Source organism: Vipera berus (genome assembly GCF_964194415.1).
Source record: "Vipera berus genome assembly, chromosome: 16".
NCBI lineage: Eukaryota > Metazoa > Chordata > Lepidosauria > Squamata > Viperidae > Vipera > Vipera berus.
Window position 1 is genome coordinate 3,109,345 of NC_138219.1, and position 27,584 is coordinate 3,136,928.

Here is a 27,584-nt window from a genome sequence, read left to right on the forward strand (position 1 = left end):
TTCTATGTCCTTAAAAATCAGTTTATTTCAATAGAAAATGACTCCAGGTCCAAAGTCTACGTTTCCAGCATCTTTTTCCTATCAGGAACAAAAGCGAGACAAACGGAAGATGGGAAAGGAGGAGAAAATGAAAATGTCTTCCAGTCGGTGATAGTGAAACCGGAAGATGTACAATAACAATCCAGCCATCTTGGGGAAGTAAAGTTTGGAGAAACAGTCTGATGCTTCTGCTTGCTCTTCAAGCTGTGCCGGTGTCTTCTTTCTTGCAGGCACATGAAGCCAGGAGACGATTCTGACCATTTCCAGACAAGAGACCGTATGGAAATGGAGACTTTTAAGAATTCAGTAGAGATACGGGAAAATCCGGTAGGGGACACGCTGGCAGTATTCCTGCCACGCCAGCCCGTACTTCCTCAGGCATTGGTGCTCGTCCCGGGCATCTCGATGAACCAGCAACAAGGTGAAATAGATAATATAAAAATAGGGCAAGATGTGAGTGAATCCTGCAACGACACCGAAAGGAAGGCCAGCTTAGATTGCTAAAAAAAAAAAGGTAAAGTTTCCCCTGCACATGCGTGCTAGTCGTTTCCGACTCTAGGGGCCGGTGCTCATCTCCGTTTCAAAGCCGAAGAGCCAGCGCTTGTCTGAGGACATCTCCGTGGTCATGTGGCCGACATGACTAGACGCCAAAGGCGCACGGAACGCTGTTACCTTCTGTTGTGACTCAGGGCCAGCCTGTGGGTCCGACAGCCGGGTCCGATGTATCGGAGGACTCAGATGTGGGGGAGGAGGGAAACGAACCGGCTGATGATTTGGAGGCTTTGCAGAGTCCTCAGCCGGGGACCTCTTCTCAGCTGTGTGAGCCCGAGAGTGCGGAGGATGATGACCCACAGCTGGCCCTGTTCAAGGACGCCCGACGCAGGAGGCAGACGAGCAGGGACAAACAAAGAAAGACTATGGGACTCCTCGGGAGGAGGCACAGGGAGACCACGCCCTGAGCTCTCTATAAAAGAAGTGTTTGGGGAGGGGCTGGTTGCTGAAAGCAACCTTTTCCGCTTGAGAAGACAAGCTCTTGTGTTTTTGTTAACTGCGTAATTAAATCTTGGCAGAAGCCTTTTAGCCTTGGACGCTTTCCAGACTCTTCTTTTGATTAGGGGTTACGAGAAGAGGGCTGGTTCAGAACACCTTCCCACCGGAGTGGTCCCTATTTTTCTACTTGCATTTCTACGTGCTTTCGAACTGCTAGGTTGGCAGAAGCTGGGACGGGTAACAGGCACTCTGCTACGCGGCACTCGGGATTCGACCCGCCAAACTGCCGACCTGATTGACAAGCTCAGCGTCCTAACCTGCTGAGCCACCGCGTCCCTTTTTAGATTGCTGCAGAGAGACAAAACTGGAGCCTCTCCAAGGTGGCCGCCACTTACCGCAGGGCAAAGACCATGCAAAAGCCATGATCAGGTCTCCTAAATAGTTGGGGTGTCGCACAATACCCCACCAGCCAGAGACCAGGAGACGCCGACCGGTCGCCGTAGGGATTGTCTGGAGTCCTGGGGGACAAAAGAGAGTGATTGAGGGTCTTCTGTTTGAGGGGCTTGGACTAGAAGATCTGACTTTATTATTCTGTTAACTAATCAGTGGAACAGTTTCCCTACAGAAGTTGTGAGTAAAGCAATGTGAAGCGGGATATAACTTTAAACGCTATGGCTATTGCTATCTTGGTCACCTAGGACAGGGGTAGGCAACCTTGGCTCTTTTATCACTCATGGAGTTCAACTCAGAATTCCTGAGCCAGCATGAGGGAACTATGGCCCCCTCATGACTCATGGACTTCAACTCCCAGAATTCCTGAGCCAGCATGGTGGAACTATGGCTCCTTCATGACTCGTGGACTTCAATTCCCAGAATTCCTGAGCCAGCATGGGGGAACTATGGCCCCCTCATGACTCATGGACTTCAACTCCCAGAATTCCTGAGCGAGCATGGGGGAACTATGGCCCCTTCATGACTCGGGGACTTCAACTCCCAGAATTCCTGAGCCAGCATGAGGGAACTATGCCCCCCTCATGACTCATGGACTTCAACTCCCAGAATTCCTGAGCCAGCATGGTGGAAACTTTGGCCCCTTCATGACTCGTGGACTTCAACTCCCAGAATTTCTCAGACAGCATGGGGGAACTATGGCTCCTTCCATGACTCGTGGACTTCAACTCCCAGAATTCCTCAGACAGCATGGGGAAATTATGGCCCCTTCATGACTCGTGGACTTCAACTCCCAGAAATCCTGAGCCAGCATGGGGGAACTATGGCCCCCTCATTACTCATGGACTTCAACTCCCAGAATTCCTGAGCCAGCATGGGGGAACTATGGCCCCTTCACGACTGGTGGACTTCAACTCCCAGAATTCCTGAGCCAGCAGGCTCAGCTTGGAAACCTCTCCCTTTCCCCTCAGCGTGGCTGCCTCAGGAATTCTGGGAGTTGAAGTCCACGAGTCATAAAAGAGCCAAGGTTACCTACCCCCTGACCTAGGATAAAAGGAAGCAAGCCCACCATGTTGTGTGAATATGCCTGCCAGATTTTGGAGTTGGTTAAGTCAATCTTCTGGATCCACCCCACAAAGTGAAACGTGATGCTACAAACCAGCCACTCTGGGATCAGCGGGATTCCGTCGGAAGGTGCTTTTCTGGGAATTGGCACCACGGAATATGAAATATCCCAGGCCTGCAAAATGAAAAAAATGACAAGTGAGATGATTTGTAATGAATCATAGCATCATAGAGTTGGAAGGGATCTTAGAGGGCATCCAGCCCAACTTTTCTCTCAGCACAGGGTCCATCAGATTGATGCTTCTCAACCGTAGCAACTTCTTGAAGTACGGACTTCCGGAATTCTCATCAATGGCCATGTTGACTGGAATTCTGGGATTTGAAGTTCACATGCACAGAGCCTTGGTGGAGCAGTGGGCTAATGCCTCCTTAGGTAACACCAGCTGCCTGCAATTAGTGCAGGTTCGAGTCCCACCAGGCTCAAGGTTGACTCAGCCTTCCATCCTTCCCAGGTAGGTAAAATGAGGACCCAGATTGTTGGGGGCAATTAAGCTGACTTTGTAATAATGCCGCTTGGGGGGGGCGTGAAAGCCCTAATAAGCAGGCATATACATAGAATGAAGGCTATTGCTAAGCACATTGTGCTTTAGATTGTAAGCCGCCCTGAGTCTTCGGAGAAGGGCGGGATATAAATACGATTAAAAATATATATATTTAAGGTTGGAAAAACCCTGAATTAGGTGAATGACCATCCAGCTTCCATTGGAAGACAACAAAAAGAAAATTGGAATGGAATGGAATAGAAAGAGGAGCGAGGAGACGAGAGGATATTACTCCAGAATATTCTAGAATAGAATAGAATAGAATAGAATATTCTAGAATAGAATAGAATAGAATATTCTAGAATAGAATAGAATAGAATAGAATAGAATAGAATAGAATAGAATAGAATAGAATAGAATAGAATAGAATACGGAATGAAGAATAGAATAGAATAGAATAGAATAGAATAGAATAGAATAGAATAGAATAGAATAGAATAGAATAGAATAGTGGAATGAAGAATAGAATAGAATAGAATAGAATAGAATAGAATAGAATAGAATAGAATAGAATAGAATAGAATAGAATAGAATAGAATTAAGAGTGATTAGAATAGAATAGAGAACAGAAAAGGAGAGAATAGGATAGGACGGGTAGGCAAACTTGGCTCTTTTATGACTTGTGGACTTCAACTCCCAGAATTCCTGAGCCAGCATGGCTGGTTTAGGAATTCTGGGAGTTGAAGTCCATGACTCATAAAAGAGCCAAGGTTGCCTACCCCTGGGATAAGATAATAAAATTAGAATAGAATAGACTATGATTAGACTAGACTAAATAGAATAGAATTAGACTAGACTAAGAATAGAATAGAATTAGTCTAGAATATACTAGAATAGATTAGACTAAGAATAGAATTAGACTAGACTAGACTAGACAAGTTGGAAGGGACCTTGGCAATCTAGTCCAACACCACCTCCCCACTCAAGCAGGAGATGATGAAAGCATTCTGCACATGCTCAGAGGGCCCGTTTGCAGCCTCACCATTTAGCAGGACGATGCCCCCCGCTAGAGGCAGGCTAAGGGTCTGGGGGTGAGTTACGAGGAAGCACGCCTGGAGGCTGTACAGGAACGGCACCCAAGCCAGGTCCCCATAAGCCAGCATGAAACCGAAGCCCTCGTGGATGATATCCATTGTGGTGAGGATGGCCTCCTGCAAAATATTCACAAACGTCAGCCACACGTTTCCTGACTCCAGTCTTTCTCGACCTTGGCAACTTTTAAGAGGCTTTGCTGGCTGAGGAATTCTGGGAGTTGAAGTCCACCCATCTTAAAAGTTGTTAAGGTCGAGAAAGACTGCTCTTCCCTGATCCAGCTGTGCAAACCGCTGTAGATGACTCAAAGTAAGTGAGTCAAGCCAGATTGCGCAACCAGCCTTGGACCTTCTAAATTGTTTTGTTAGCAAAATAATGTAGGACTTTCCAGGTTGGGGAAATATTTCTCCCATGTTCCAAGGGTAACTTGTTAAAAAATTTTGACACCCTCCCCCCTCTTCTCTTTCCCCATGGCCAGGCCTGCTGGCCATGGTTTAAAACCTACCTCTTGCCAGAAGGCATCCCACACGTAGAGAAGCTGGAAGGCGTTAACCAGGATCATGGCCAAGGAGGGGCTGCCTCTCAGTTCCATTTCTTTAACCAACATTGCCATGTTGATCAGGGCCTGCGGGAGGGAGGAGACAGCCCAGCAATGAGAACAGACCCCATCAATTTCCCCCAGCCTAGAACTAAGGAGAAATTTCATGAGAGCGAGAACAATTAACCAGTGGAACTGCTCGCCTCCAGAAGTTGTGGGCGCTCCATCACTGGAGGCATTTAAGAAGAGACAGGACCACCATTTGTCTCACATGATGTAGGGTCTCTTGCTTGAGCCTAGGGCTGGACTAGAACAGGGCTTTTCAACCAGTTGTACAGGTACCCCCTGTGGCACATGGGCACCTGGCAGGTGGTACGTGAGCATACTAGAAAAGTGGTAGCGGAGGAGGGGAATGAGCTGAACCGGTGGCAGCACCGCACAAGCCTGAGCGAGAGACGGCTGGAGCTGCAGGGCTGTCGGGGCTCAGCGGAAGCGCCAGGATCAGCGCCAGGATTCAGCTGGAGCTCGGCGCTGATCCTGGCGCTTCTGAGCCCAGAAGAAGCGCCAATCAGCTGGAATGTTGCAGCATCTCCAGGGCCTTGGGATTTACATTCAGATGCTTGGTAACTGATTCCTATTTACGACGGTCACAGTGTCCCAGGGTCATGTGAAGTGACCAAAACCTGCTGCAACCATCCAGCAGATGCAGGGGGGGGAATAAAAACCAAACACCCCCTCACCCCACCCCCGCTGCCAATCCTCAACAGAAATGCTCACAACCATGAAAACCTCGGACAGGAGGAAGAGCGCCGCCGGGCGGGCAGGCAGGGGTCTTGCTCGGCTGTGGCTCGGGGGGCACTTTTTTCAGGGCCATTGTAACTCCGAACAGTCACTAAGCGAACTGTTGTAAGTCGAGGACTACCTGTACTTCATCCCTTTTTTCCTTTTTTTCCTTTTTTTGGGTCATCAAGTTTTTGACCCCTTGCTAGGCGACTGGCGGTACACGGATGCTGCCCTATCCTAAAAGTGGTACAGTGGGTGAAAAGGTTGAAAATCCCTGCCCTAGAAGACCTCCAAGGCCCCTTCCCACTCTGTTATTCTATATTCTAAATCTCTCCGTTCCTGGGTGAAAGGGACGTCATTCACACCCTGCTTCCCAAGGATGAGGTGGAATTGTCTGGATCACATTCCTGCCCAACCCATGACTTTCCTTCCTTCCTTTTAATCCTGGGCCATCTGATTTCCGGGCTGTGCAAAGAGATCGCCGAGGAGCCAACGTAGGATACGAAGACCGCGTATAGCTGGTGAAGCTCGTCAAGGCTTGCAAATTCCGGGAAGAACATAGAATATAAAACAACAGGGTGTTGTGATTCAGGGTCGGCCTGTGGGTTCGGCAGTTGGGTCGGACGATTCAGAGGAGGAGGAGGGGGGTGTTGGAGAGCTTGCTGATGAGAGCCCTCAGCCAGGCCCCTCCCACCTGGTTACGACGCAGACCCAGCTGTGTGAGCCTGACAGCGTGGATGAAGATGACCCACAGCTGGCCCTGTTCAAGGACGCCCGACGCAGGAGGCAGTCAATCAGGAGTAAACAGAGGAAGGCAATGGGGCACCTCGGAAGGAGGCAGAGAGAAGCCACGCCCTGAACTGTTTAAAAGGGGAATGCGTGGGAGGGCTGGTTTGCTGAAGGCAACCGTTTGAATAGCTCCTGTTTCATGGTTCGTGTCTTGTTTTTGCTCTGTTTGCTTTTGTGTCCATAAATTTGGCAGGCTTAGTTCCAGCCTCTTGCCTTCTTGTAAAGGGGTTGTCCCTGCCTTTTCTGCAGGGCCGGTAGTAGGCTGGTACAGAACACAGGGTCCTTGGAGGTCTTCTAGTCCAACCTCCTGCTCAAGCAGAGGACCCTCTACCATTCTGGACAAACGGCTGTCCAGTCTCTTCATGAGCACCCAATAAGTTCTGGAGCTCCACCCCCCCATCCCTCCCCAAATATGCCTCTTTCTTATTGGGGGGGTCAGGACCTCCCGCTTCATTGTCCTCACCACTAGCCCAAAGGTGCTTACCCAGCCAAGGAGACCTGGGCGTAACTCACAGAAGAATTTGAGATCAAAGCCCCCGACGCGCGGGTTCAACTCATGGCCCATGAAGAAGTCATAAATGGGGTTTCCTGCAGGAGGGGGAGAAAAAAACCCCCCAAAACCAAAGTTCTCCTGAAACTTTCAAAGTGCCCTGGTTGATCATGAGCTTCTTGCTTCCCAGGAAAACTGCTGAATATAGGTAGTCCTCAGCTTATGACCATAATGGAATCCGGAATTTCCACTGTAGGTTACAACAGTTGTAAGCCAAGGCACCCATGTGACTGGACTTGATTTTATGACTCTTTTTTTACAGCGGTTGTTAAGCAAGCGCTGCAATTCCTAAATAATAATAATAATAATAATAATAATAATAATAATAATAATAATAATAATAAGAAGAAGAAGAAGAAGAAGAAGAAGAAGAAGTAGTAGTAGTAGTAGTAGTTGGAAGGGACCTTGGAGGCCATCTAGTCCAACCCCCTGCTCAGGCAGGAAACCCTATACCATTTCAGTCAAATGGCTGTCCAGTCTCCTCTTAAAAACTTCCAGTGTTGGAGCATTCACCGCTTCTGGAGGTAGGTTGTTCCACTGGTTAATTGTCCTCACTCTTAGGAAATTTCTCCTGAGTTCCAGGTTGCTTCTCTCCTTGATTGGTTTCCATCTGTTGCTTCTTGTCCTGCCTTCAGGCGTTTTGGAGAATAGCTTGACTGCCTCTTCTTTGGGGCAGCCCCTGAGATATTGGAACACTGCTATCTTGTCACCCCTCACCCTTCTCTTTGTTAAACTACACATACCCAATTCCAGCAACCGTTCCCGATATGTTTTACCCTCCAGTCCCCCAATCATCTTTGTTGCTCTTCTCTGTACCTTCTCTAGAGTCTCAACATCTTTTTTTACATTGTGGTGACCAAAACTGGATGCAGTATTCCAGGTGTGGCCTTACCAAAGCATTGTAAAGTGGTATTAGTACTTCACTTGATCTTGATTCTATCCCTCTGTTAATGCAGCCTAGCACTGTGTTGGCTTTTTTGGCAGCTGCAGCACACTGCTGGCTCATATTAAAGTGATTGTCTACTAGGACTCTGAGATCCTTCTCACAGTTACTACTATTGAGCAAGGTACCACCTATACTATACCTGTGCCTTTGATTTTTTCCTGCCTAAATGTAGAACCTTACTTTTTTCACCATTGAATTTCATTTTGTTAGATAGCGCCCAGCGTTCGAGTCTGTCCAGATCCTCCTGTATCTTAAGCCTATCTTCTGGAGTATTGGCTATTCCTGCCAGCTTGGTGTCGTCTGCAAATTTGATGAGTTCCCCATCTATCCCCTCATCCAAATGGTTGATGAAGATGTTGAAAAGGACTGGGCCCAGAACAGAGCCCTGGGGCACCCCACTACACACTTCCTTCCATTGAGGACCACACGCTGAGTACGGCCTGTCAGCCAGCTATGAATCCATCTGGTGGTGAGGCTATCTAATCCACATTTTTCTATCTTATCAAGTAGGTTGTGATCTACTTTATCAAATGCCTTACTGAAGTCCAAGTAAATTATATCTACAGCATTCCTCTGGTCCACTAATTTTGTCACTTGGTCAAAGAATGCAATAAGATTTGTCTGGCATGATCTTGACAAACCCATGTTGGCTTTTAGTGATGACTTTGTTTGCATCAAGGTGTTCGCTGATTTGTTGTTTGATTATCTTTTCCAGAATCTTCCCAGGTATTGAGGTCAGGCTGATAGGTCTGTAGTCAGTCATTCCTCTCTTCAAGGAGAGAAGCAACCTGGAATTCAGGAGAAACTTCCTAACAGTGAGGACAATCGACCAGTGGAACAGCCTGCCACCAGAAGTTGTGGATGCTCCAACACTGGAGGTTTTTAAGAAGAGACTGGATGGCCACATGTCTGAAATGCTTGATCAGGGGGTTGGGCTAGATGACCTCCAAGGTCCCTTTCAACTCTGCTATTCTGTTTTTTTCTATCATCTCAAAGTCGGCAAGGGCTAATCTATCTTGAGAGGTGGACAAGGCTGCAAAGGGGGTTAAGATGCCTCCTGCGGGCTTCTCCTCATTCCACAGCCCCCGTTGAGTTTGCCAGATTTGGGGCACCCTCACCTGAATTCCCACTGGGAGCCAGAGCTGTCTCTGGGGCCAGCAGAGCTTTAAAATAGAGAAGGATGCTCAGGCCAAAAGACACGACGCTTGCTGCGAAGGCCAGTTGCAGGAGGTGGTCGTAGATGTAACTCAGGCGCAGACCTCCGGCCAGTCCGGCACCCACCATCAGCGCTGTGACCAGAAAGGTGTGGGGCCCTACCCAAAAAGAAAAAAAAAGGAGGAGGGGGATTTGTGCCCGAAATGAGACCTACAGCCAGGTATCTGAGAACTCCAAAAGCTAAACTAGGCCCAGAGTTTACTGAATGCTTTAATTACAATGGGTCTTCTTTTTAATCCCCCCCCCCCATCCCTTCTTTTAAAAGTTTCGGAGTGAAGAGCCTTGGTGGAGCCGTGGGCTAATGCCTCCTTAAGTAACGCCAGCTGCCTGCAATTAGTGCAGGTTCGAGTCCCACCAGGCTCAAGGTTGACTCAGCCTTCCATCCTTCCCAGGTAGGTAAAATGAGGACCCAGATTGTTGGGGGCAATTAAGCTGACTTTGTAATAATGCCGCTTGGGGGGGCAAAAGCCCTAATAAGCAGGCATGTACATAGAATGAAGGCTACTGCTAAGCACATTGATTTGTGCTTTAGATTGTAAGCCGCCCTGAGTCTTCGGAGAAGGGCGGGATATGTTGTTGTTGTTAGTTGCGAAGTCGTGTCCGACCCATCGCGACCCTATGGACAATGTTCCTCCAGGCTTTCCTGTCCTCTACCATCTTCTGGAGTCCATTTAAGCTCACGCCTACTGCTTCAGTGACTCCATCCAGCCACCTCATTCTCTGTCGTCCCCTTCTTCTATTGCCCTCAATCTTTCCCAGCATTAGGCTCTTCTCCAGTGAGTCCTTCCTCCTCATTAGGTGGCCAAAGTATTTGAGTTTTAGCTTCAGGATCTGGCCTTCTAAAGAGCAGTCAGGGTTGATCTCCTCTAGGACTGACCGGTTTGATCGCCTTGCAGTCCAAGGGACTTGCAGGAGTCTTCTCCAGCACCAGAGTTCAAAGGCCTCAATTCTTTTGCGCTCAGCCTTTCTTATGGTCCAACTTTCACTGCCATACATTGCAACTGGGAAGACCATAGCCTTGACTATACGCACTTTTGTTGACAGGGTGATGTCTGCTTTTTAGTGTGCTGTCTAGATTTGCCATGGCTTTCCTCCCGAGGAGCAAGCGTCTTTTAATTTCTTGACTACAGTCCCCATCTGCAGTGATCTTGGAGCCCAGGAAAATAAAATCTGTCACTACCTCCATTTCTTCCCCATCTATTTGCCAGGAATTGAGAGGGCCGGATGCCATGATCTTGGTTTTCTTAATGTTTAGTTTCAACCCAACTTTTGCACTCTCCTTCTTCACTCGCAACAAGAGACTCTTCAGTTCCTCTTCACTTTCTGCCATTAGAGTGGTATCATCTGCATATCTTAGGTTGTTGATATTTCTTCCAGCAATCTTAATTCCAGCTTTTGATTCATCTAGCCCTGCCTTTCTCATGATGTGCTCTGCATATAAGTTAAATAGGCAAGGCGACAGTATACAGCCTTGCCGGACTCCTTTCCCAATTTTGTACCAGTCAGTGGTTCCGTGTCCAGTTCTCACTGTTGCTTCTTGGCCCGCATATAGGTTTCTCAAGAGACAAATAAGATGGTCTGGTACTCCCATCTCTTTAAGAACTTGCCACAGTTTGTTATGATCCACACAATCAAAGGCTTTAGCATAGTCAATGAAGCAGAAGTAGATGTTTTTCTGGAACTCTCTAGCTTTCTCCATGATCCAGCGTATGTTGGCAATTTGATCTCTAGTTCCTCTGCCTCTTCGAAATCCTGCCTGTACTTCTGGTAGTTCTCGATCCACATACTGCTGAAGTCTAGCTTGTAGGATTTTAAGCATAACTTTACTAGCATGAGAAATGAGTGCAATGGTGCGATAGTTTGAACATTCTTTGGCACTGCCTTTCTTTGGAATTGGAATGTAAACTGATCTTTTCCAATCCTGTGGCCACTGTTGAGTTTTCCAAATTTGCTGGCAAATTGAGTGTAGCACTTTTACTGCATCGTCTTTTAAGATTTTGAATAGCTCAGCTGGAATACTGTCACCTCCACTAGCTTTGTTGTTGCTCAGCTTTTCTAAGGCCCACTTCACTTCACATTCTAGGATGTCTGGCTCGAGGTCAGTGACCACCTCATTGTGATTATCAGGGACGTTAAGCTCATTCTTGTATAGTTCTTCTGTGTAATTTTGCCATCTCTTCTTAATCTTTTCTGCCTCTGTTAGGTCCCTGCCATTTTGGTCCTTTATCATGCCCATTTTTGCATTAAACGTTCCCTTCATCTCTCCAATTTTCTTGAAAAGATCTCTGGTCCTCCCTATTCTATTGTTTTCTTCTATTTCTTTGCACTGTTCATTTAAGAAGGCATTCTTATCTCTTCTAGCTATTCTCTGGAATTCTGCATTCAATTGGGCGTATCTTTCTTTTTCTCCCTTGCCTTTTGCTTCCCTCCTTTCCTCAGCTATTTGCAAAGCTTCCTCAGACAGCCATTTTGCTTTCTAATAAAAAAATAAATAAATAAATAAATATTGCGGCATTCTTATTTAATAGAGTCCTAGCCATACACTAGCTGTTTCTTTCAATATTTTTTTTAATTTCATTTTAAGTTAAAATACAAACTCCAAAAAAAATAAAAGTGTAACACGGAAGAAAACCAAACAAGACAAAGAAGAATGAATTATTATTATTTTTTTTAAAAAGATACGGGTGGTCCTTGACGTACGACCACAATTGAGCAAAACGTTTCCGTGGCTAAGTGAGACAGTTGTTAAGCGAGCTTTGCCCCACTTTACGACCTTCCTTGCCACAGCTAAGTGAATGACTGCAGCTGTTAAGTTAGCAACGTGGTTGTTAAGCGAATCTGCTTTCCCCACTGACTTTGCTTGTTGGGAGGTTGCAAAAGGGGATCATGCCACCCCGGACACTGCGACCGTCATAAATATGAACCAGTTGCCAAGCCATCTGGATTTTGATCGGATGGCCGTGGGGATCCTACAACGGTTGTAAGTGTGAAAAATGGACATAAATCACTTTTTTCAGCGGCGTTGTAACGTTGAATGGTCACTAAATAAATTGCTGTAAATTGAGGATTACCTGTATACCACATATATTGTCCCCCCTAGTTGAATACTGATGTGTGTGTGTGTGTGTGTGTGTTTGTGTGTATCTTGAGTATTTTTCTTATGAGAGCAAAGCAGCTTGAAAAATATACCAGTCTCCCTTTAATTCTTTGTTAGCAATGAGTGCCGCGTAACAGAGTGAGCGCCTGTTACCCGTCCCAGCTTCTGCCAACCTAGCAGTTCGAAAGCACGTAAAAATGCAAGTAGAAAAAAAGGGACCACTCCGGTGGGAAGATAACAGCGTTCCGTGCGCCTTTGGCGTCTAGTCATGCCGGCCACATGACCACGGAGACGTCCTCGGACAAGCGCTGGCTCTCCGGCTTTGAAACGGAGATGAGCACCGGCCCCTAGAGTCAGAAACGACTAGCACGCACGTGCGGGGGAACCTTTACCTTTACCATATATATATGGTATATATGCTACAGTTCTATTTATCAAAGCAATTTGACTATTATTGTATTTTACTCACAGAAAGCCTACAAACAGCTTCAATTGCAGCCTTACGTATCACAACAGCAATTGTCTCAAGTCCATTCAGGATCAAACAGCCTTGACTGAGTCTTAGTAATAAAACACAAACTGTTTAAACAGGAGAAATTGCTGGTAATACAGATAGTCCTTGACTTACAACAGTTTCGCTTAGCGACCGTTCAAATTTACAATGGCACCGGAAAAAAGCAAGTTATGTCCGTTTTCACACTTTTTGACCCTTGCAAGAACTCCACGGACCCGTGGTCAAAATTCAGAAGCTTGGCAACTGGTTTCATATTTATAATGGTTGCAGGGTCCCCGGATCCCCCGATCTTGTTTTTGTGACCGTTTGACAAAGTCAGTGGGGGAAGGCAGACTCACTTAACAACCGGATTATGAACTTATTAAACTGTGGTGATTCACTTAACCACTGTGGCAAGAACGGTTGTAAAATGGGGCAAAAGTCACCGAACAAAATGCCTCACGTTGCTGTGGTCGCTAAGTCGAGGGCTACTAATATAAACAGGCTGGTGACGCATAAACAAATGTTAAATAAAATGTACTTCCAAAGGATATTTCTTAATTAAATTGCCTAAAACGAACTTGTTAGATGTTTTGTGCCAGCCATGGCAGTTCCCCAAAAAGGTCATCAGATGGGAGCAAAGAGGCTTCTTTGCTTCCACTGATGAGCCAAGGGTCTCAGACCCCATTGGCAGAGTGTTTTATGGTCAGGGAGGGACCAAGACCGCCCTGAGTCTTCGGAGAAGGGCGGGATATAAATGGAATTAAAATAAATAAATAAATAAATAAATACCTCTGCACGAGGGGCTGCTCTTTGTTCTAGTCCCAGCTTCTTAAGATTCTACTCCTAGCTTCTAGTCCTTCTTGTTTTAGTTATGTAATGCTAGCTTGCTTTTGTTTTATTTCTCTCTCACATGCAGGCATGAATGCTTTCATGCCAAGTATTTCTTTCTCTTTGATCTATCATTGAATAAAGCTAATATGATTGCATCTCTGCGTGATGCTTTTACTTGGAAGCACCTTAACGATCCATCGTCCTCGTGAGATCATCTCACAAGTTGGTAAAAAGCATCACGCAGAGATGCAATCATATTAGCTTTATTCAATGATAGATCAAAGAGAAAGAAATACTTGGCATGAAAGCATTCATGCCTGCATGTGAGAGAGAAACAAAATAAAAGAAAGCAAACTAGCATTACATAACTAAAACAGAAGAAGAACTAGAAGCTAGGAATAGAATCTTAAGAAGCTAGGACAAAGAGCAGCCCCTCGTGCAGAGGTATTTATAGGGGGTCTTGGTCCCTCCCTGACCATAAAACACTCTGCCAATGGGGTCTGAGACCCTTGGCTCATCAGTGGAAGCAAAGAAGCCTCTTTGCTCCCATCTGATGACCTTTTTGGGGAACTGCCATGGCTGGCACAAAACATCTAACAGAACTAATTTGGGGAAGGGATGCTACAGCCATCCCTTGCCAATTCTCCCTCCCCCTCTCCCCCGCCGTTTGTCCCCCATCCCATCTGATTCCTTTTAATTGTCCTGAAATACCGACCGTTAATGCGATATTGCAGCCGGCTCTTGTCCCGAAGAACACTCCCTTCGCTGAGCTGTGGGGGAATAAAAAGAAAAAAATACGGTAAAATAAAAATAAGTTTTCCTAAGATCTTTGCAGAGTTTGGGGAAGTCTCATCTTCTCAAGACAAAACGGAAACTGACATCCATCCCAACGGGGACTTAAAAATGGAAAGATTCATTTAACCTCTGCACCGATTCACTTAACAACAACGACAAAAAAAAAAGGTGGGAAAACCGGGCACAAAGTTAAACAACCGTCTTGCTTAGCAATAGAAATTCTTGATTCCAATTGCGGACATAAGTTGAGGACCGTCTGTAAGAATGAAAAGTTCCTCTGAGTAACAAGGACCAGCTCTCCTATTTATTAAGGACAGAATTCACCCTGTTTGGGGGCTTCTTTTGCCTGCCTGCTGGAGATGCCTTCAAATTTACTGGTGTCCTTTTCATGACCATTTTACACTCTGCCCAAGCAGAAGCGGTGGAAGTAACCTCAGAGGTCTTCTAGTCCAGCCCCCCTGTTTGAGCAGGAGACCCTTTGCCATTTGGGAGAAGTGGCTATCTGATTTCTTAAAAACCTCCAGCAATGGAGCATCCACAACTTCTGGTGGCAAGCAGTTCCGCTGGGTAATTGTCCTCACTGTTAGGAAGTTTCTGCTTAGTTCCAGGTTGCTTCTCTCCTTGATGAGTTTCCATCTGTTGCTTCTTGTCCTGCCTTCAGGTGCTTTGGAGAATAGCTTGACTCCCTCTTCTTTGGGGCAGCCCCTGAGATATTGGAACACTGCTATCATGTCACCCCTCGCCCTTCTCTTCATTAAACTGGACAGACCCAAGTCCTGCAACCGTTCCTCCTATGTTTTAGTCTCCAGGCCTTTAATCATCTGAGTTGCCTTAGTTGCAGGCACTACAGTACAGTCAACACTAACAGTATAACAGATTTGGAAGGGACCTTGGAGGTCTTCTAGTCCAAAAAAAAGAGCCTTGGTGGAGCAGTGGGCTAATGCCTCCTTAAGTAACACCAGCTGCCTGCAATTATTGCAGGTTCGCATCCCACCAGGCTCAAGGTTGACTCAGCCTTCCATCCTTCCCAGGTAGGTAAAATGAGGACCCAGATTGTTGGGGGCAATTAAGCTGACTTTGTAATAATGCCGCTTGGGGTGTGTGTGAAAGCCCTAATAAGCAGGCATATAGATAGAATGAAGGCTACTGCTAAGCTTGTAAGCCGCCCTGAGTCTTCAGAGAAGAGCAGGATATAAATGGAATTAAAATAAAATAAATAAATAAAAATAAACCCCCTGCCCAAGCAGGAGACCCTACACCATTCTGGACAAAAGGGCTGTCCAATCTCTTCTTGAAGTCCTCCAGTGATGGAGCACCCACAACACATCTGGAGGCAACTTCCACCTAACCCAGGGGTAGGCAACCTCGGCTCTTTTATGACTCGTGGACTTCAACTCCCAGAATTCCTGAGTCAGCTATGCTCATGGGAGTTGAAGTCCACGAGTCATAAAAGAGCCGAGGTTGCCTACCCCTGACCTAACCGATTAATGGTTCTCACCGTCAGGAAATTTCTCCCAGAGGAACGCCTTTGCCTTCTTCCAGGATTTCCCTCCCATACCACTTTTCTTCCCATTATACAGATGAGGAAAACTGAGGCCAACGCTGACTGTGCCAGCCCAAGCAAGGGCCTTACCTTCCCCACTGGCAGCTGGTAGAGGAGGGCTTGGAATGCCACCCAGGCCAGGACCAGAGCGAAGTCTTGGGGGCTCCAGAGGGAGCGGAAGGAGGGCAGCGGCAAGGGGGGTCTCAGCACGCTGGCCTCCTCCGTCCTGCAGACTAGCAGCAGGTAGAAGACGGTGCTGGGCATCAGGACCATCAGGAAGGCCACCCCTGCCAGGAGGAGGAAGAGGAGGAGGAGGAGGAGGAAGAGGGGAAGCTGGAATCAGAGATGGGCATGCCCGTGCTTGCACAACTGGCACCAAGTCCCCCCATTTTCAAAAACGGAAAACTATGGTACGAGTAGTCCTCGACTTACAATCATTCGCTTAGTGACCGTTCAAAGTTACAACAGCACTGACCAAAGGGTCTTTAACTGGGTTTTAGATTTACTCTTGGGGCTTGAATTTAATTTAATTGTTTTAATTGATTTTAATTTTTTGTATTTCATGGTTTTAACTGCCCTGTAAACCGCCCTGAGTCCTACGGGAATAGGGCGGTATACAAATTCAATAAAATAAATAAAATAAATAAATAAAATATTCAGATACTTTGGCAACTGGCACATACTTATGACAGTTCAAGGGTCCCGGGGCCACACAATCCCCTTTTGCGACCTTCTGGGGAAGCCAGATTTACTCCACAGCTGTGCCACTAGCTCAAGAAGTGCCTTGCTTCACTTAACGGTGTAAATCGGGGCAAAATTCACTTAACCGTTGCCTTACTGAGCAGCAGAAATGCTGTGGTTGTAAGCCAAGGACTATCTTTAGTTCTTATAGGAGGGATTAGGTAAAGGTCAAGGTTCCCCCGCACATGCGTGCTAGTCGTTTCCAACTCCGTGGTCATGTGGCCGGCATGACTAGACGCCAAAGGCACACGGAACGCCGTTGCCTTCCCACCGTAGTGGTCCCTATTTTTCTACTTGCATTTTGATGTGCTTTTGAACTGCTAGGTTGGCAGAAGCTGGGACGCGTAACAGGCGCTCACTCTGCTACGCGGCACTCGGGATTCGACCCGCCAAACTTCCGACCTTCCGATCGACAAGCTCGGCGTCCTCACCAACTGAGCCACCGCGTCCCTTTTATAGGAGGGATTAAAGGGGCAATAAAACCGGAGATGCCTGGATATCAAATCTCTGGGTTCCCCACCCCAATTCCTCTCTTGCTTACCAAATACACCTCCAAATTCCAGTTCTTTCGTCCGAGGAACCTTCAGCCGATCCATTTTCCTCCTCAGCTCAGATCCCGAAGCGTCTTCGGTTGAGATTTTCCACCAACGGAGAACTCCTGTTGGATGCCTCGATCTGAATTAAAAAGCCTGTTGTGATCTGGAGAAAAAAATATCCAATGCGGTCAAATCGCAGTTCTGTTCCACAAGGCTGGGCTGCAGCCAAAAAGGTGGGCGACCCTGAATAATCCCACCCTCCCGGCTGGCCGAAGGATCTCCTCCCAATTTAAATCCCCCTTTTGAACCAACCGAGCCCGGAAAATAGATTCTGCGTTGGCGTCGCTTTATCCCTGTGCAGCTGGGCTTGTAATTCTAGCCATGCTGCCTTCTTTTTTTAGAAATTAATCACAAAGGGAGCATGCAAAAATTCGCACAGGGCCAACAAAGAGCAACCAGGATCGGCTTCGCCCTTCCTCTTATAGGGAATTTTTAACCTCCGGGTGGGATTCAGGAATACTGGCAGTCCTCAACTTACAACAGTTCATTTAGCGACCATTCGGAATTACAACAGCACCGAAAAATGTGACTTCTGTTTTTCACAATTATGACCGTTGCAGCATCTCTTGGGGGTCACCTGATCATGAAATTTCAGACACTTGGCAAGTGACTCGTACTTACGACAGTCGCAGTGATCCCCTTTTGGGACCCTCTGACAAGCGAAGTCAATGGGGAGGCCGGTTTCACTTAACAACCGTGGGGCTCACTTAACAACCGCAGGGATTCACTTAATAACTGTGGCAAGGAAGGTCATGAAATGGGGCAAAACTCATGTCACAAATTTCTTTGCTTAACAACAGAAATTTGGGGCTCAGTTATGGTTTTAAGTCGAGGACTACCTATGCCAGAGTTGAGAAGCACCTTTGAGGTCTTCTAGTCCAACCTCCTGCTTAGGGTCAGCAACTTGTCTCACTTAGCAACAGAAATGTTGGGCTCAATTGTGTCATATGTCGAGGACTGCCGTCTTGTGCAAGATGAGCCTTTCAGAAAGCGGCTCTCGTGTTTTCATCCGTGGGTGTGTCCAAGCGTGCCTGCGTGGGATTGCCATACAACGCACAACCCGTTTTGCATTTTGGAATAGCACTCTTATTATAAAGGTAGTCCTCGACTTATGACCAAAGTCGAAATTCAGGTATATATTTATGACCAGCGCAGCATAAATTAAATATCCAAGATTCTGGGATCACCGTTTGCCAGGAGCCTCCGAGATGCAAAGAAAATGGGAGAAGCCAGATTTGCTTAATTACCATGTGATTCACTTAACAACTGCAGTGATTCACTTAACAACCATTGCAAAAAAGGTTGTAAAATCGGGAATGACTCACTTAACTGCCTTATTTAATGACGGATATTCTGGTCCCAGTTATGCTTGTACGTGGAGGACTAGCTGTATACAGTTTTTTCAGAGCCAAAGAGGTTAAAACAGTTGTTATTTTATGTGTTAGGATACATTTCCATGGAGAAAATTCATCCGTGTTTCTTATGGGGGAGGAACCTTTTCGGGGGGGAATTTTCACTCTTGTCTAAAATTCACTCTCTTAACATCAACCGATCATCTCACGCAGGGGATTACCTGGGGCCGTTTTGTTGGGAAACCCCTCCCTCCCCGTGCTGATTAGATTCTGCACATCAGAACGCATTTGGTGCACAAAACTGCACGTTGTACCCAGCAAGGCCCCCTCCTTAAGCGTGCAACGTGCATCTCGCACGCGGGAGGCAAGACGTGCAAGCGCAAAAGCGGAAACATCCCACAAAAAAGCCAGGCGGCACAGCGAGAAATGAATGTGGTATGTTATTTTGAACATAGATCAGTAAGGAGAGTGATATGTATTGACTAACTGTTACTGTTTATGATTATCGTTTTTTTTAGCATATACATTACAGCTATTTACTATTATATTAATTAGCGTTCACTGAACATTATGTACCCGGACAATAGTCTGTTTGCTGAAGCTTGAAAATGTTACTGGGGGGGGGGCAACCGCAATGTTGCTCCCAACCCCAGTCCCGAACCTTAACCCCTTCCTCTCTCTCTCTCTCTCTCTCCCTCCCTCCCTCCCTCCCTCCCTCTCTCTCTCTCTCTCTCTCTCTCTCTCTCTCTCTCTCGATATCTATCTAGGTAAAGGTAAAGGTTCCCCCGCACAGGCGTGCTAGTCGTTTCTAACTCTAGGGGCCAGTGCTCATCTCCGTTTCAAAGCCGAAGAGCTTTGTCTGAGGACGTCTCCGTGGTCATGTGGCCGGCATGACTAGACGCCAAAGGCGCACGGAACGCTGTTACCTTCCCACCGGAGTGGTCCCTATTTTTCTACTTGCGTTTTGACGTGCTTTCGAACTGCTAGGTTGGCAGAAGCTGGGACGAGTAACAGGCGCTCGCTCTGTTACACAGAGCACTTGGGATTCGACCCGCCAAACTGCCGACCTTCCGATCGACAAGCTCAGCGTCCTAACCCACTGAGCCACCGTGTCCCATCTCTATATCTCTATCTCTATCTCCATTTCTATATCTATCTATCATCTCTATCTATCTATCTATCTATCTATCTATCTATCTATCTATCTATCTATCTATCTATCTATCTATCTATCTATCTATCTATCCCGGGCATGGTACAGCTGACAGCCCCACAAAGGGATCCGATTGACAGAAGGGCCACCCCCCCCCTTCAACCCTGGGGGCTGCCTCCCTCCACCCTCCCCAAGGGCGCCCTGAGCGAGGCTCCTTCCAGGTGAGCCGCAGGTGAAGCGCAGGGATGAAAAGGAGCGGTCTCTCTCTCTGCCCAGGCAGGCAGAGGCTTCCCCCTTGAACCTGGCAGACCCCTCCCCGCTTTCAGAGGGGCTCTCCTGGCTCCCTTCAGCATCCCCGGAGACTCACCTGCGCGAAGGATGCCAGAAGGCGCACCTGTCCTGCAGAGCGCGGGGGGGGGGGGAAGCCTGACAGCTGGCGCCCCGCCCTCTGCCCATGCTGGGCCTAGGCAAGGAGGGCCAATCGTCTCCCGCGGAAGGTATGACGTCACGGGACAACGAGCCAATCCGGTTGGGGGGGTGTTAGGAGGGCCGCAGGTTGCTTTGCATTCCTTTACGGTTCTTCTGGGGAAGGAAGGAAGGAAGGAAGGAAGGAAGGAAGGAAAAGGGGAGGGAGGGAGAGAGAAAGGAAGGAAGGAAAGAAAAAGGGAGGGAAGGAAGGAAGGAAGAAAAAAGGGAGGGAGGGAGGGAGGAGAGAAAGAGGGAAGGAAGGAAAAGATGAAGAAGGAAAAAAGACAAGCAGAGGAAAAAAGGAAGGAAAAGAAAGAAAAGGGAGGGGGAGGGAGGGACAGAAGGTAGGAAGGAAAGAAGGAAGAAAGGAAAAAGGGAGGGAGAGCAAGCAGAGAAAAAAAGGAAGGAAAAGAAAGAAGGGAGGAAAGGAAGGAAGGAAGGAAAAAAGGGATGGAGGGAGAAAGGGAAGGAAAGAAGGGGAGGGAGGTGGAAGGAAGGAAGGAAGGAAGGAAGGAAGGAAAGAAAAAGGGAGGGAAGGAAGGAAAGAAAAAGGGAGGGAGGAAGGAAGGAGAGAAAGAGGGAAGGAAGGAAATGATGAAGAAAGAAGGAAGACAAGCAGAAGGAAAAGAAAGGAAAGGGAAGGAAGGAAGGAAGAGAAAAGGGAGGGAGGACGGAAAAAGGGATGGAGGGAGAAAGGGAAGGAAGGAAGGAAGGAGAGAAAAAGGGAGGGTGGAAGGAAGGAAAGAAGAAGGAAGGAAGGGGCAAGGAATGGAGGGAGAAAAATGGAGATTATCTCAATATCAGCAGAATAGTTTTCTCCCCCTAATTAAGAAAAACACAGAGTTACGTAACTGTTCACCCAAAAAACCGATCTTCTCGCCAGACCCCTTCCCTCTTTTGAAAATTATGGAGGAAACCCCCCCCCCAAAAAAAACACAGCTTTCGTTTTTGTGGGTTATTATATTTACGGGAGGGACGCGGTGGCTCAGTGGGTTAGGACGCTGAGCTTGTCGATCAGAAGGTCGGCAGTTGGCGGGTCGAATCCCGAGTGCCGCGTAGCAGAGTGAGCGCCTGTTACTCGTCCCAGCTTCTGCCAACCTAGCAGTTCGAAAGCACGTAAAAATGCAAGTGGGAAAATAGGGACCACTCCGGTGGGAAGGTAACAGCGTTCCGTGCGCCTTTGGCGTCTAGTCATGCCGGCCACATGACCACGGAGACGTCCTCGGACAAGCGCTGGCTCTTCGGCTTTGAAACGGAGATGAGCACCGGCCCCTAGAGTCGGAAACGACTAGCACGCATGTGCGGGGGAACCTTTGCCTTTACCTTATATTTACGGGGTTAAAATTAATTTTCACTGTCACATTTACACTTCATTGCGATGTTAGAGTCAAAATGCCGAGCACAAAGCTGAAACAGGCTAATTGAGGGTTCCAGCTAATTGTCTGGCCGGCGCGGCACACAATTTGCAACGCTCATTTCTAAAATGTAGATTTATTTATTTTTTTTATCACACCGGCGCCACCTGTTTCCCTCAAATAATTCAATACCACAGGTAAGAAATTCGCGCTGTCAGTCAGTCAGTGTTTCTCAAGCCTTGGCAAGTTTCAGAGGGGTGGACTTCAACTCCCAGAATTCACCCAGCCAGCTTGCTGGCTGGGTGAATTCTGGGAGTTGAAGTCCAACCCCTCTGAAATTTGCCAAGGTTGAGAAACGCTGGCAAGTCTCTCTCTCCTAATTGGCGCAAAAAAAATACTCCCGCCTCAATTTAAAACAATAATTGGCTTGCCTTCTCAGCCAATAGCAAGGCAGACGTCCTCGTTTCCGGTTCCTCCCACCCACTTCCGCTTTCCTCCAGATCTTTGCAGGTGAGGATCGCTCTTTCGTTCTCGCTTAATCCGTTCAGAATCTTAATTATCTTTGTGCCATCCGTGGTTATTCTAACCTTGGAAATATGGTAGCCAGTGCGAGGAAGAAACCTCCATCAAACTGTCATCGGATTATTCAACCCTTTGTATATATTTTTAAGCCATGATTCCCGCGGGGTTTCTTTCGCCTTGAATGGACTCCATGCTGGTTTTCCAAAAAAGCCAGATTTTTATGCTAAAATGAAGCCAGCTTCTGCCCAAATGGCAACCCCAATTTAGATTAAACTCTTTTGGTTATTTAATACGTAAATATAACCCAATGTATTTGTTATACGGTATTTGCTGTAATGTGTAGAAAATGATCAGACTTCATTCAGTTTTTAGAATTTAACCTACAAACCTGGACAGGGATTAAAATGAGGCCTTTTAATTACGCCTCCTTGTAACTTTAGTATAATGGAATTGTGGTTTATTTTTTTAATCTATTTACAGACAAGACTTGACTCACAGGCCTTGTGTGGAAACTCAGAAATGTGATTAGTTTGGAGTCCCAGCAACCCCATTTTAGGCTTTATAATTGGAATCGAGAACTTCTGGGAATGGTACAAACCCTCAGCCAAATCTTTAGAGGTAGACCCGCACAGGACAGGCAAAATGCAAACAGCAATTTTAAATGCTGGACAAAATATAAAATACACAAGTTAACAAAATGAAAATAAATATAAAAACCAATGTAAAAAAACAACAACTATAGGATGGGGTAAGTAAATATATAAAATATAGATATGGCAAATTAAATTGTAATAATGTGTAATATATTGTAAAACGTAACTATATATGTGTGTGTGTGTGTGTGTGTGTGTGTGTGTATATATATATATATATATATATATACATATATATATATATATATATATATATGTATATGTATATGTATATGTTAAATGCTTGTTAACTATTTAGATTACCTTGCTAGGCCCCAAACATGGGACAAATCTTTATTTCCTGTTTCAGCCTAACCGAAGGCCATCGACAGGCAGTAGTCACACCGGTGACAGCTCATATTTGTGTAAATTTTTTTTAGATTGCTAACAAAGAATTAAAGGGAGACTGATATGCATTTCAAACATTTGATGAAAACAAATAAGTTTGAAATGCATATCAATCTCCCTTTAATTCTTTGTTAGCAATCTAAAAATTTTTTTACATATATATATATATATATGTGTGTGTGTGTATATAAATAAAATAAATTCTTTTTTCAATCATGGCATCGGGGATTATATTAAAGAAGTAAAACAAATACAGTAATATACTACAAAAATGCATTGTGTTGCTGGAAAACCCGGGGCAGTATTTCAGAGCTACGTTAACCCGTTTTTCCCCATTGCTCTTTACAGCCTGAAAAATGAGGTGCCAGTTCTGGAGGCTCCTCCTTAGGGGCAGCGGTTGTGTCCCCTTACGCAAAACCAGCATCCTCTGGGTCTGCAAGCCAGCTTTCTTTATTCCTCATCTCTTTGGGTAATAATTAAGATTATTAATGCTTTAAGCAAGACCGAAAAATCTGTAGGAAAGCGGAAGTGGGTGGGAGGACCCGGAATCGAGGACGTCTGCCTTGCTATTGGTTGAGAAGGCAAGCCAATTATTGTTTTAAATTGTGGCGGGAGTATTTGTTGCACCAATTAGAGGAGAGAGAGAGAGAGAGAGAAAGACTTGCCAGTGTTCCTCAACCTTGGCAAGTTTCAGAGGGGTGGACTTCAACTCCAGGCTCCGGGAATTGAAGTCCACCCATCTTAAAAGATTGCTGGCTGGGAATTCTGGGAGTTGAAGTCACCCCTCTTAAAGCATGCTAGCCCAGGGCATTCTGGGAGTTGACGTCCATCACTCTTAAAGCCTGCTGGCTGGGAATTCTGGGAGTTGAAGTCCACCCCTCTTAAAGCACGCTGGCTAGGGGATTCTGGGAGTTGACGTCCACCCCTCTTAAAGCACGCTGGCTAGGGGATTCTGGGAGTTGAAGTCCACCCCTCTTAAAGCACGCTGGCTGGGTCATTCTGGGAGTTGAAGTCCACCCTTCTTAAAGTCACCAAAATTGGAAAAAACTGCTCTCCAGAGAATAAAAATAGCCACTTCAGTTTATATTCTATGAAATGCACCTTTATTTTTAATCGGTGCTATTGCCAAATGCAAGAAACAAATCTTACAACCTGTGGGAAAGGCATATCAAGATTACTTACTTGAAAAAAAAATAGTAATAATTCTAGACAACCTGTGATCCCCGGGGGTGATTGGTTGAGAGAATACAGATAGTCCTCGACTTGCAAGTTTGAACCCAATGTCTACGACGTCCCTTCTTCCTGGGACTACAACTCTCAGAATTCCCAGCCAGCAAAAAATTAGCGGGCTGGCAGGACTTGTTCCCTTTCCTGGAAATCCAACAGTGAGAACAATTTGGCTGGAAAAGAGGAATTGTAATCAAAATACAAGTAGTCCTCGACTTGTGAACACATTTGAGCTCCAGATTTTTGTCACTAAGTGAGACGGGTGAGCTTTGCCCCATTTTACAGCCTTTCTTGCCACAGTTCAGTGAATCATTGCAGTTGTTATGTTAGTAACCCGGTTCTTAAGTGAATCTGCGTCCCCCTCCCTATATTGACTTGGCTTGTCAGAAAGTTGCAAAAGGGGATCACGTGACCCCGGGACACTGCGACCGTCATAAATATGAGTCATCTCAGTTTTGATCACATGACCATGGGGATGCAGCAGTGGGTCATAAGTGTGTGAAACGGTCATAAGTCGCTTTTCCCAGTGCCATTGTAACTTTTAAAGGTCACCAAACGAGCAGTTGTAAGTCAAGGACCACCTGTAGAATAAAAGGTCACAGCCTCGAACTTTTTACTTAGTAAACACTTAGTAAATTCTTAGTAAATTAATAAATTAATAATAGTAAATTCTAAGTAAATACTTAGTAAATTAATAATAAATTTAATCAGAAAAGCCCAGAGCTGGCGAATTTCATTTATTTTCCCCTTGTCTTGAATGCCGTGCTGTCCTTTGTAGACGGCACGGAGATTCCAATCGAGCGAAGGGATCTCCTGATCTCCGATCTCTTCTCCAGAGCACTGAGGTCTGAGGGGTCTTGAGGGAGCCGATGCATCGCAAGATGGGCCGGAGGAATCCTGGACGTCGCTGACCTGTCGGAGGTTTGGTATATTCGGCACGACAAGGACGGAAAAAGGTATCTTGTTTTTTTTTACTGGCTTCTGGGTTTTTTGTTTTTTTTACTTGGAAACATTAATAGGATTTTCTGCTATGATGAGCTGCATGTTCTGTCCGTGTTTCACCTGATAATAAACCATGATTAAAAACATGCCCTGAGCAGAGCTTGTTTGCACACAGCTGTCTTCACGGAGATGGTGTTGACCCTTGAACGTGTCCCTCTTGAGCGAAAGGAATTACAGGCGGTCCTGGGCTTATAAAGGAGTTCATTTTGTGACCGTTCAGAGTTACAATGGCACTGGAAAAAGTGTCGCGTCCCCACCGCCGGCTGATCAGAATCGAGACGCTTGGCAGCCGATTCATGTTTACGACGGTTACCGTGTCCCGGGGTGACGGGATCCCCTTTGGCGACCTGGCTTGTCAATGGGGAAGCCGGATTCACTTAACAACCGTGTCACTTGCTTAATAACTTAAGCGATTCACTTAACAACTGGGGCAAGAAATGTAAAATTGGGCAAAACTCACTTAGGTGTCTCACTTAGCAACAGCTCAATTGTCATAAGTCGAGGACTACCTATGGATAGATAGTAACTGGAACACTGACCAAGGACTTTGGACGCTTAAGACTACATATCCCATCCTCGGGTATTTCCCACAAACAGGACCATAATGGAATCTACTCATTGCCATTTTAAGTTGTGACAATTGTAAAGAGGGCCACTCACGTAACCAACCCAATTTTAAAACACGTGTGTGTGTTGGTGCTGGTCGTTAAGTGAACCCATGTTTGCTGTGTTCTATTTGTTTAGTGTCCATTCTCAGTTACATCAGCGCTCAAAAAGGTGGCTTCAGTGACCAATTTTCACACTTACCACCTTTGCAGCACTGCCCACGGCCACGCAGTCAAAATTCGAGCACTTTGGCAACTGGCCTGTATTTATGAGGATTGTCCCATGGTCACCTTTGGCGACGTTCCCAGCTGGTTTCCCCCAAGCAAAGTCAACGCGGGAAGCCAGATTTGCTTTAAGGACTGCACGATTCCCTTAAGCACTGTGGGAAAAAGGTCATGAAACGGGCCAAAACTCCACAGTTGACTTTAGTGACGAAAACCTTGGGCTCAACTGTGGTCGTAACCCGAGGACTGGTTCTGTATCTTTGACCCAACTTTGGTTTTGCAGTATTGGAACAAACAAAAACGAGGGGTCCTTGGTGCTGGCTGAGACCACCAAGATGCCCTCATTTCATTTCAGAGAAATTCTTTCAAATTGAAAGCTGCTTATTCTCTGAGCTACCTTTGACAATAAAAGAGAGAAGACCGGTTTCTGCATTACAGACTTTTTACTGCCAATAGACCAAAGTATTTGGTTGATAACTCGAGAATTGCTGCTTTTTTTTTGTTAACAGGATTGAAGATTCCGACAAGAATTGGGTGAAAAACCATCGTTCTCCCCCCCATTTGATAATGTAAGTGTTGGTGCTTTTTTTCCTGGTTAATATATTGGAGATAAACAATTTATATCGCCAGAAGAGGCTGTTGATGTCGGAATTCAAAATAGTTACAAGAGTGGATCACCATAAGGTAATTTATTCCCATGCTCGCATCTAAGGCGGCGCAATGCACAGGAGCGGGAAGGGGGCGTGATGGGTATCTGCGTTTTCATCGTCGGAAAGTTTTATAGATGCTTGATGACTGTTCCTCTCACTGCTGCAAGCTTCAGACAGTGGGATTTTATGTCATCAGATACTAACTTGGCCTTTCTTCACTCAAAAGTGTCTTTAGGTGGGTTGGCCACCTGTGGCACGGTTGAATTTTGCGGGGTCACACATTCTAAAGAGCAACAAGTGCGACTGTTCAGCATTTAAAAATCCTGGCTGTTCTCGTAAAATACACAGAATGCAAACCCGTGAGCTGAAATCAGCGACTGGGCACCGATACTGCTCTGTACATTATAATTGTTATTTTTTTTATAGCTTGAATTACATATCTAAATTTCCGCATTATGCTTCCCCCCCCCCACAGGGATGTTGCTGAATGTATTTCAGAAGGAAAACGGTTCTTCCTCGTTAACCATGCACATGAGGAAATGGAAGAATTGGCAACGATGTGTTGGAATAACACCAGGGGATCCTCTAGGAATGGGTAAAACTCTGACGCACGTTTCGCTTAGCAAAGGGGTAACTTCCAATACATTCCTTGTCTGAATTAAATGTAGCTCAGGGTTGCTCCAATTCACAAATGCTCAACTCTGAACCGAATAGGGAGGACACTTGGGATTTATGTACCCACTTAGTGAGCTGAGCTAAACCCGGGGGATTTGCCTTAGGGGTAAATGCTATTGGATACTCGTGTCAGAACTTTGCATAAAATAAAATACAGTATATTTGGGAGTTCTTTTTGTACTCTTCAGCTGACCTGGCTCCATCGGAGATTT

The 27,584-nt window shown here is 46.1% G+C and overlaps 1 protein-coding gene and 1 long non-coding RNA gene across 3 annotated transcripts; one reads left to right on the top strand and one right to left on the bottom strand.

The window, feature by feature from the left end:
• TM7SF2 (transmembrane 7 superfamily member 2) lies at positions 1-21,198 on the bottom strand. Its single transcript, XM_081340144.1, has 11 exons — positions 19,971-21,198; positions 17,044-17,201; positions 15,852-16,048; positions 14,139-14,193; positions 8,903-9,097; positions 6,773-6,876; positions 4,684-4,803; positions 4,129-4,297; positions 2,639-2,719; positions 1,425-1,547; positions 1-503 (listed from the first exon to the last, which is right to left on the bottom strand). Exons 2-11 carry the CDS (start codon positions 17,096-17,098, stop codon positions 343-345), a joined length of 1,260 nt encoding a protein of 419 aa, XP_081196270.1. The 5' UTR covers positions 17,099-17,201; positions 19,971-21,198; the 3' UTR covers positions 1-342.
• LOC308675136 lies at positions 18,772-27,559 on the top strand. 2 transcript variants are annotated; one of them, XR_014028071.1, is made up of 5 exons: positions 18,772-18,885; positions 23,337-23,457; positions 25,052-25,171; positions 26,557-26,616; positions 27,173-27,559. It is a non-coding gene; the product is annotated as an uncharacterized lncRNA (long non-coding RNA). The 2 variants fall into 2 exon arrangements; XR_014028072.1 differs by lacking the exon at positions 18,772-18,885 and adding an exon at positions 22,347-22,696.
• The last annotated feature ends 25 nt before the right edge of the window (positions 27,560-27,584 follow it).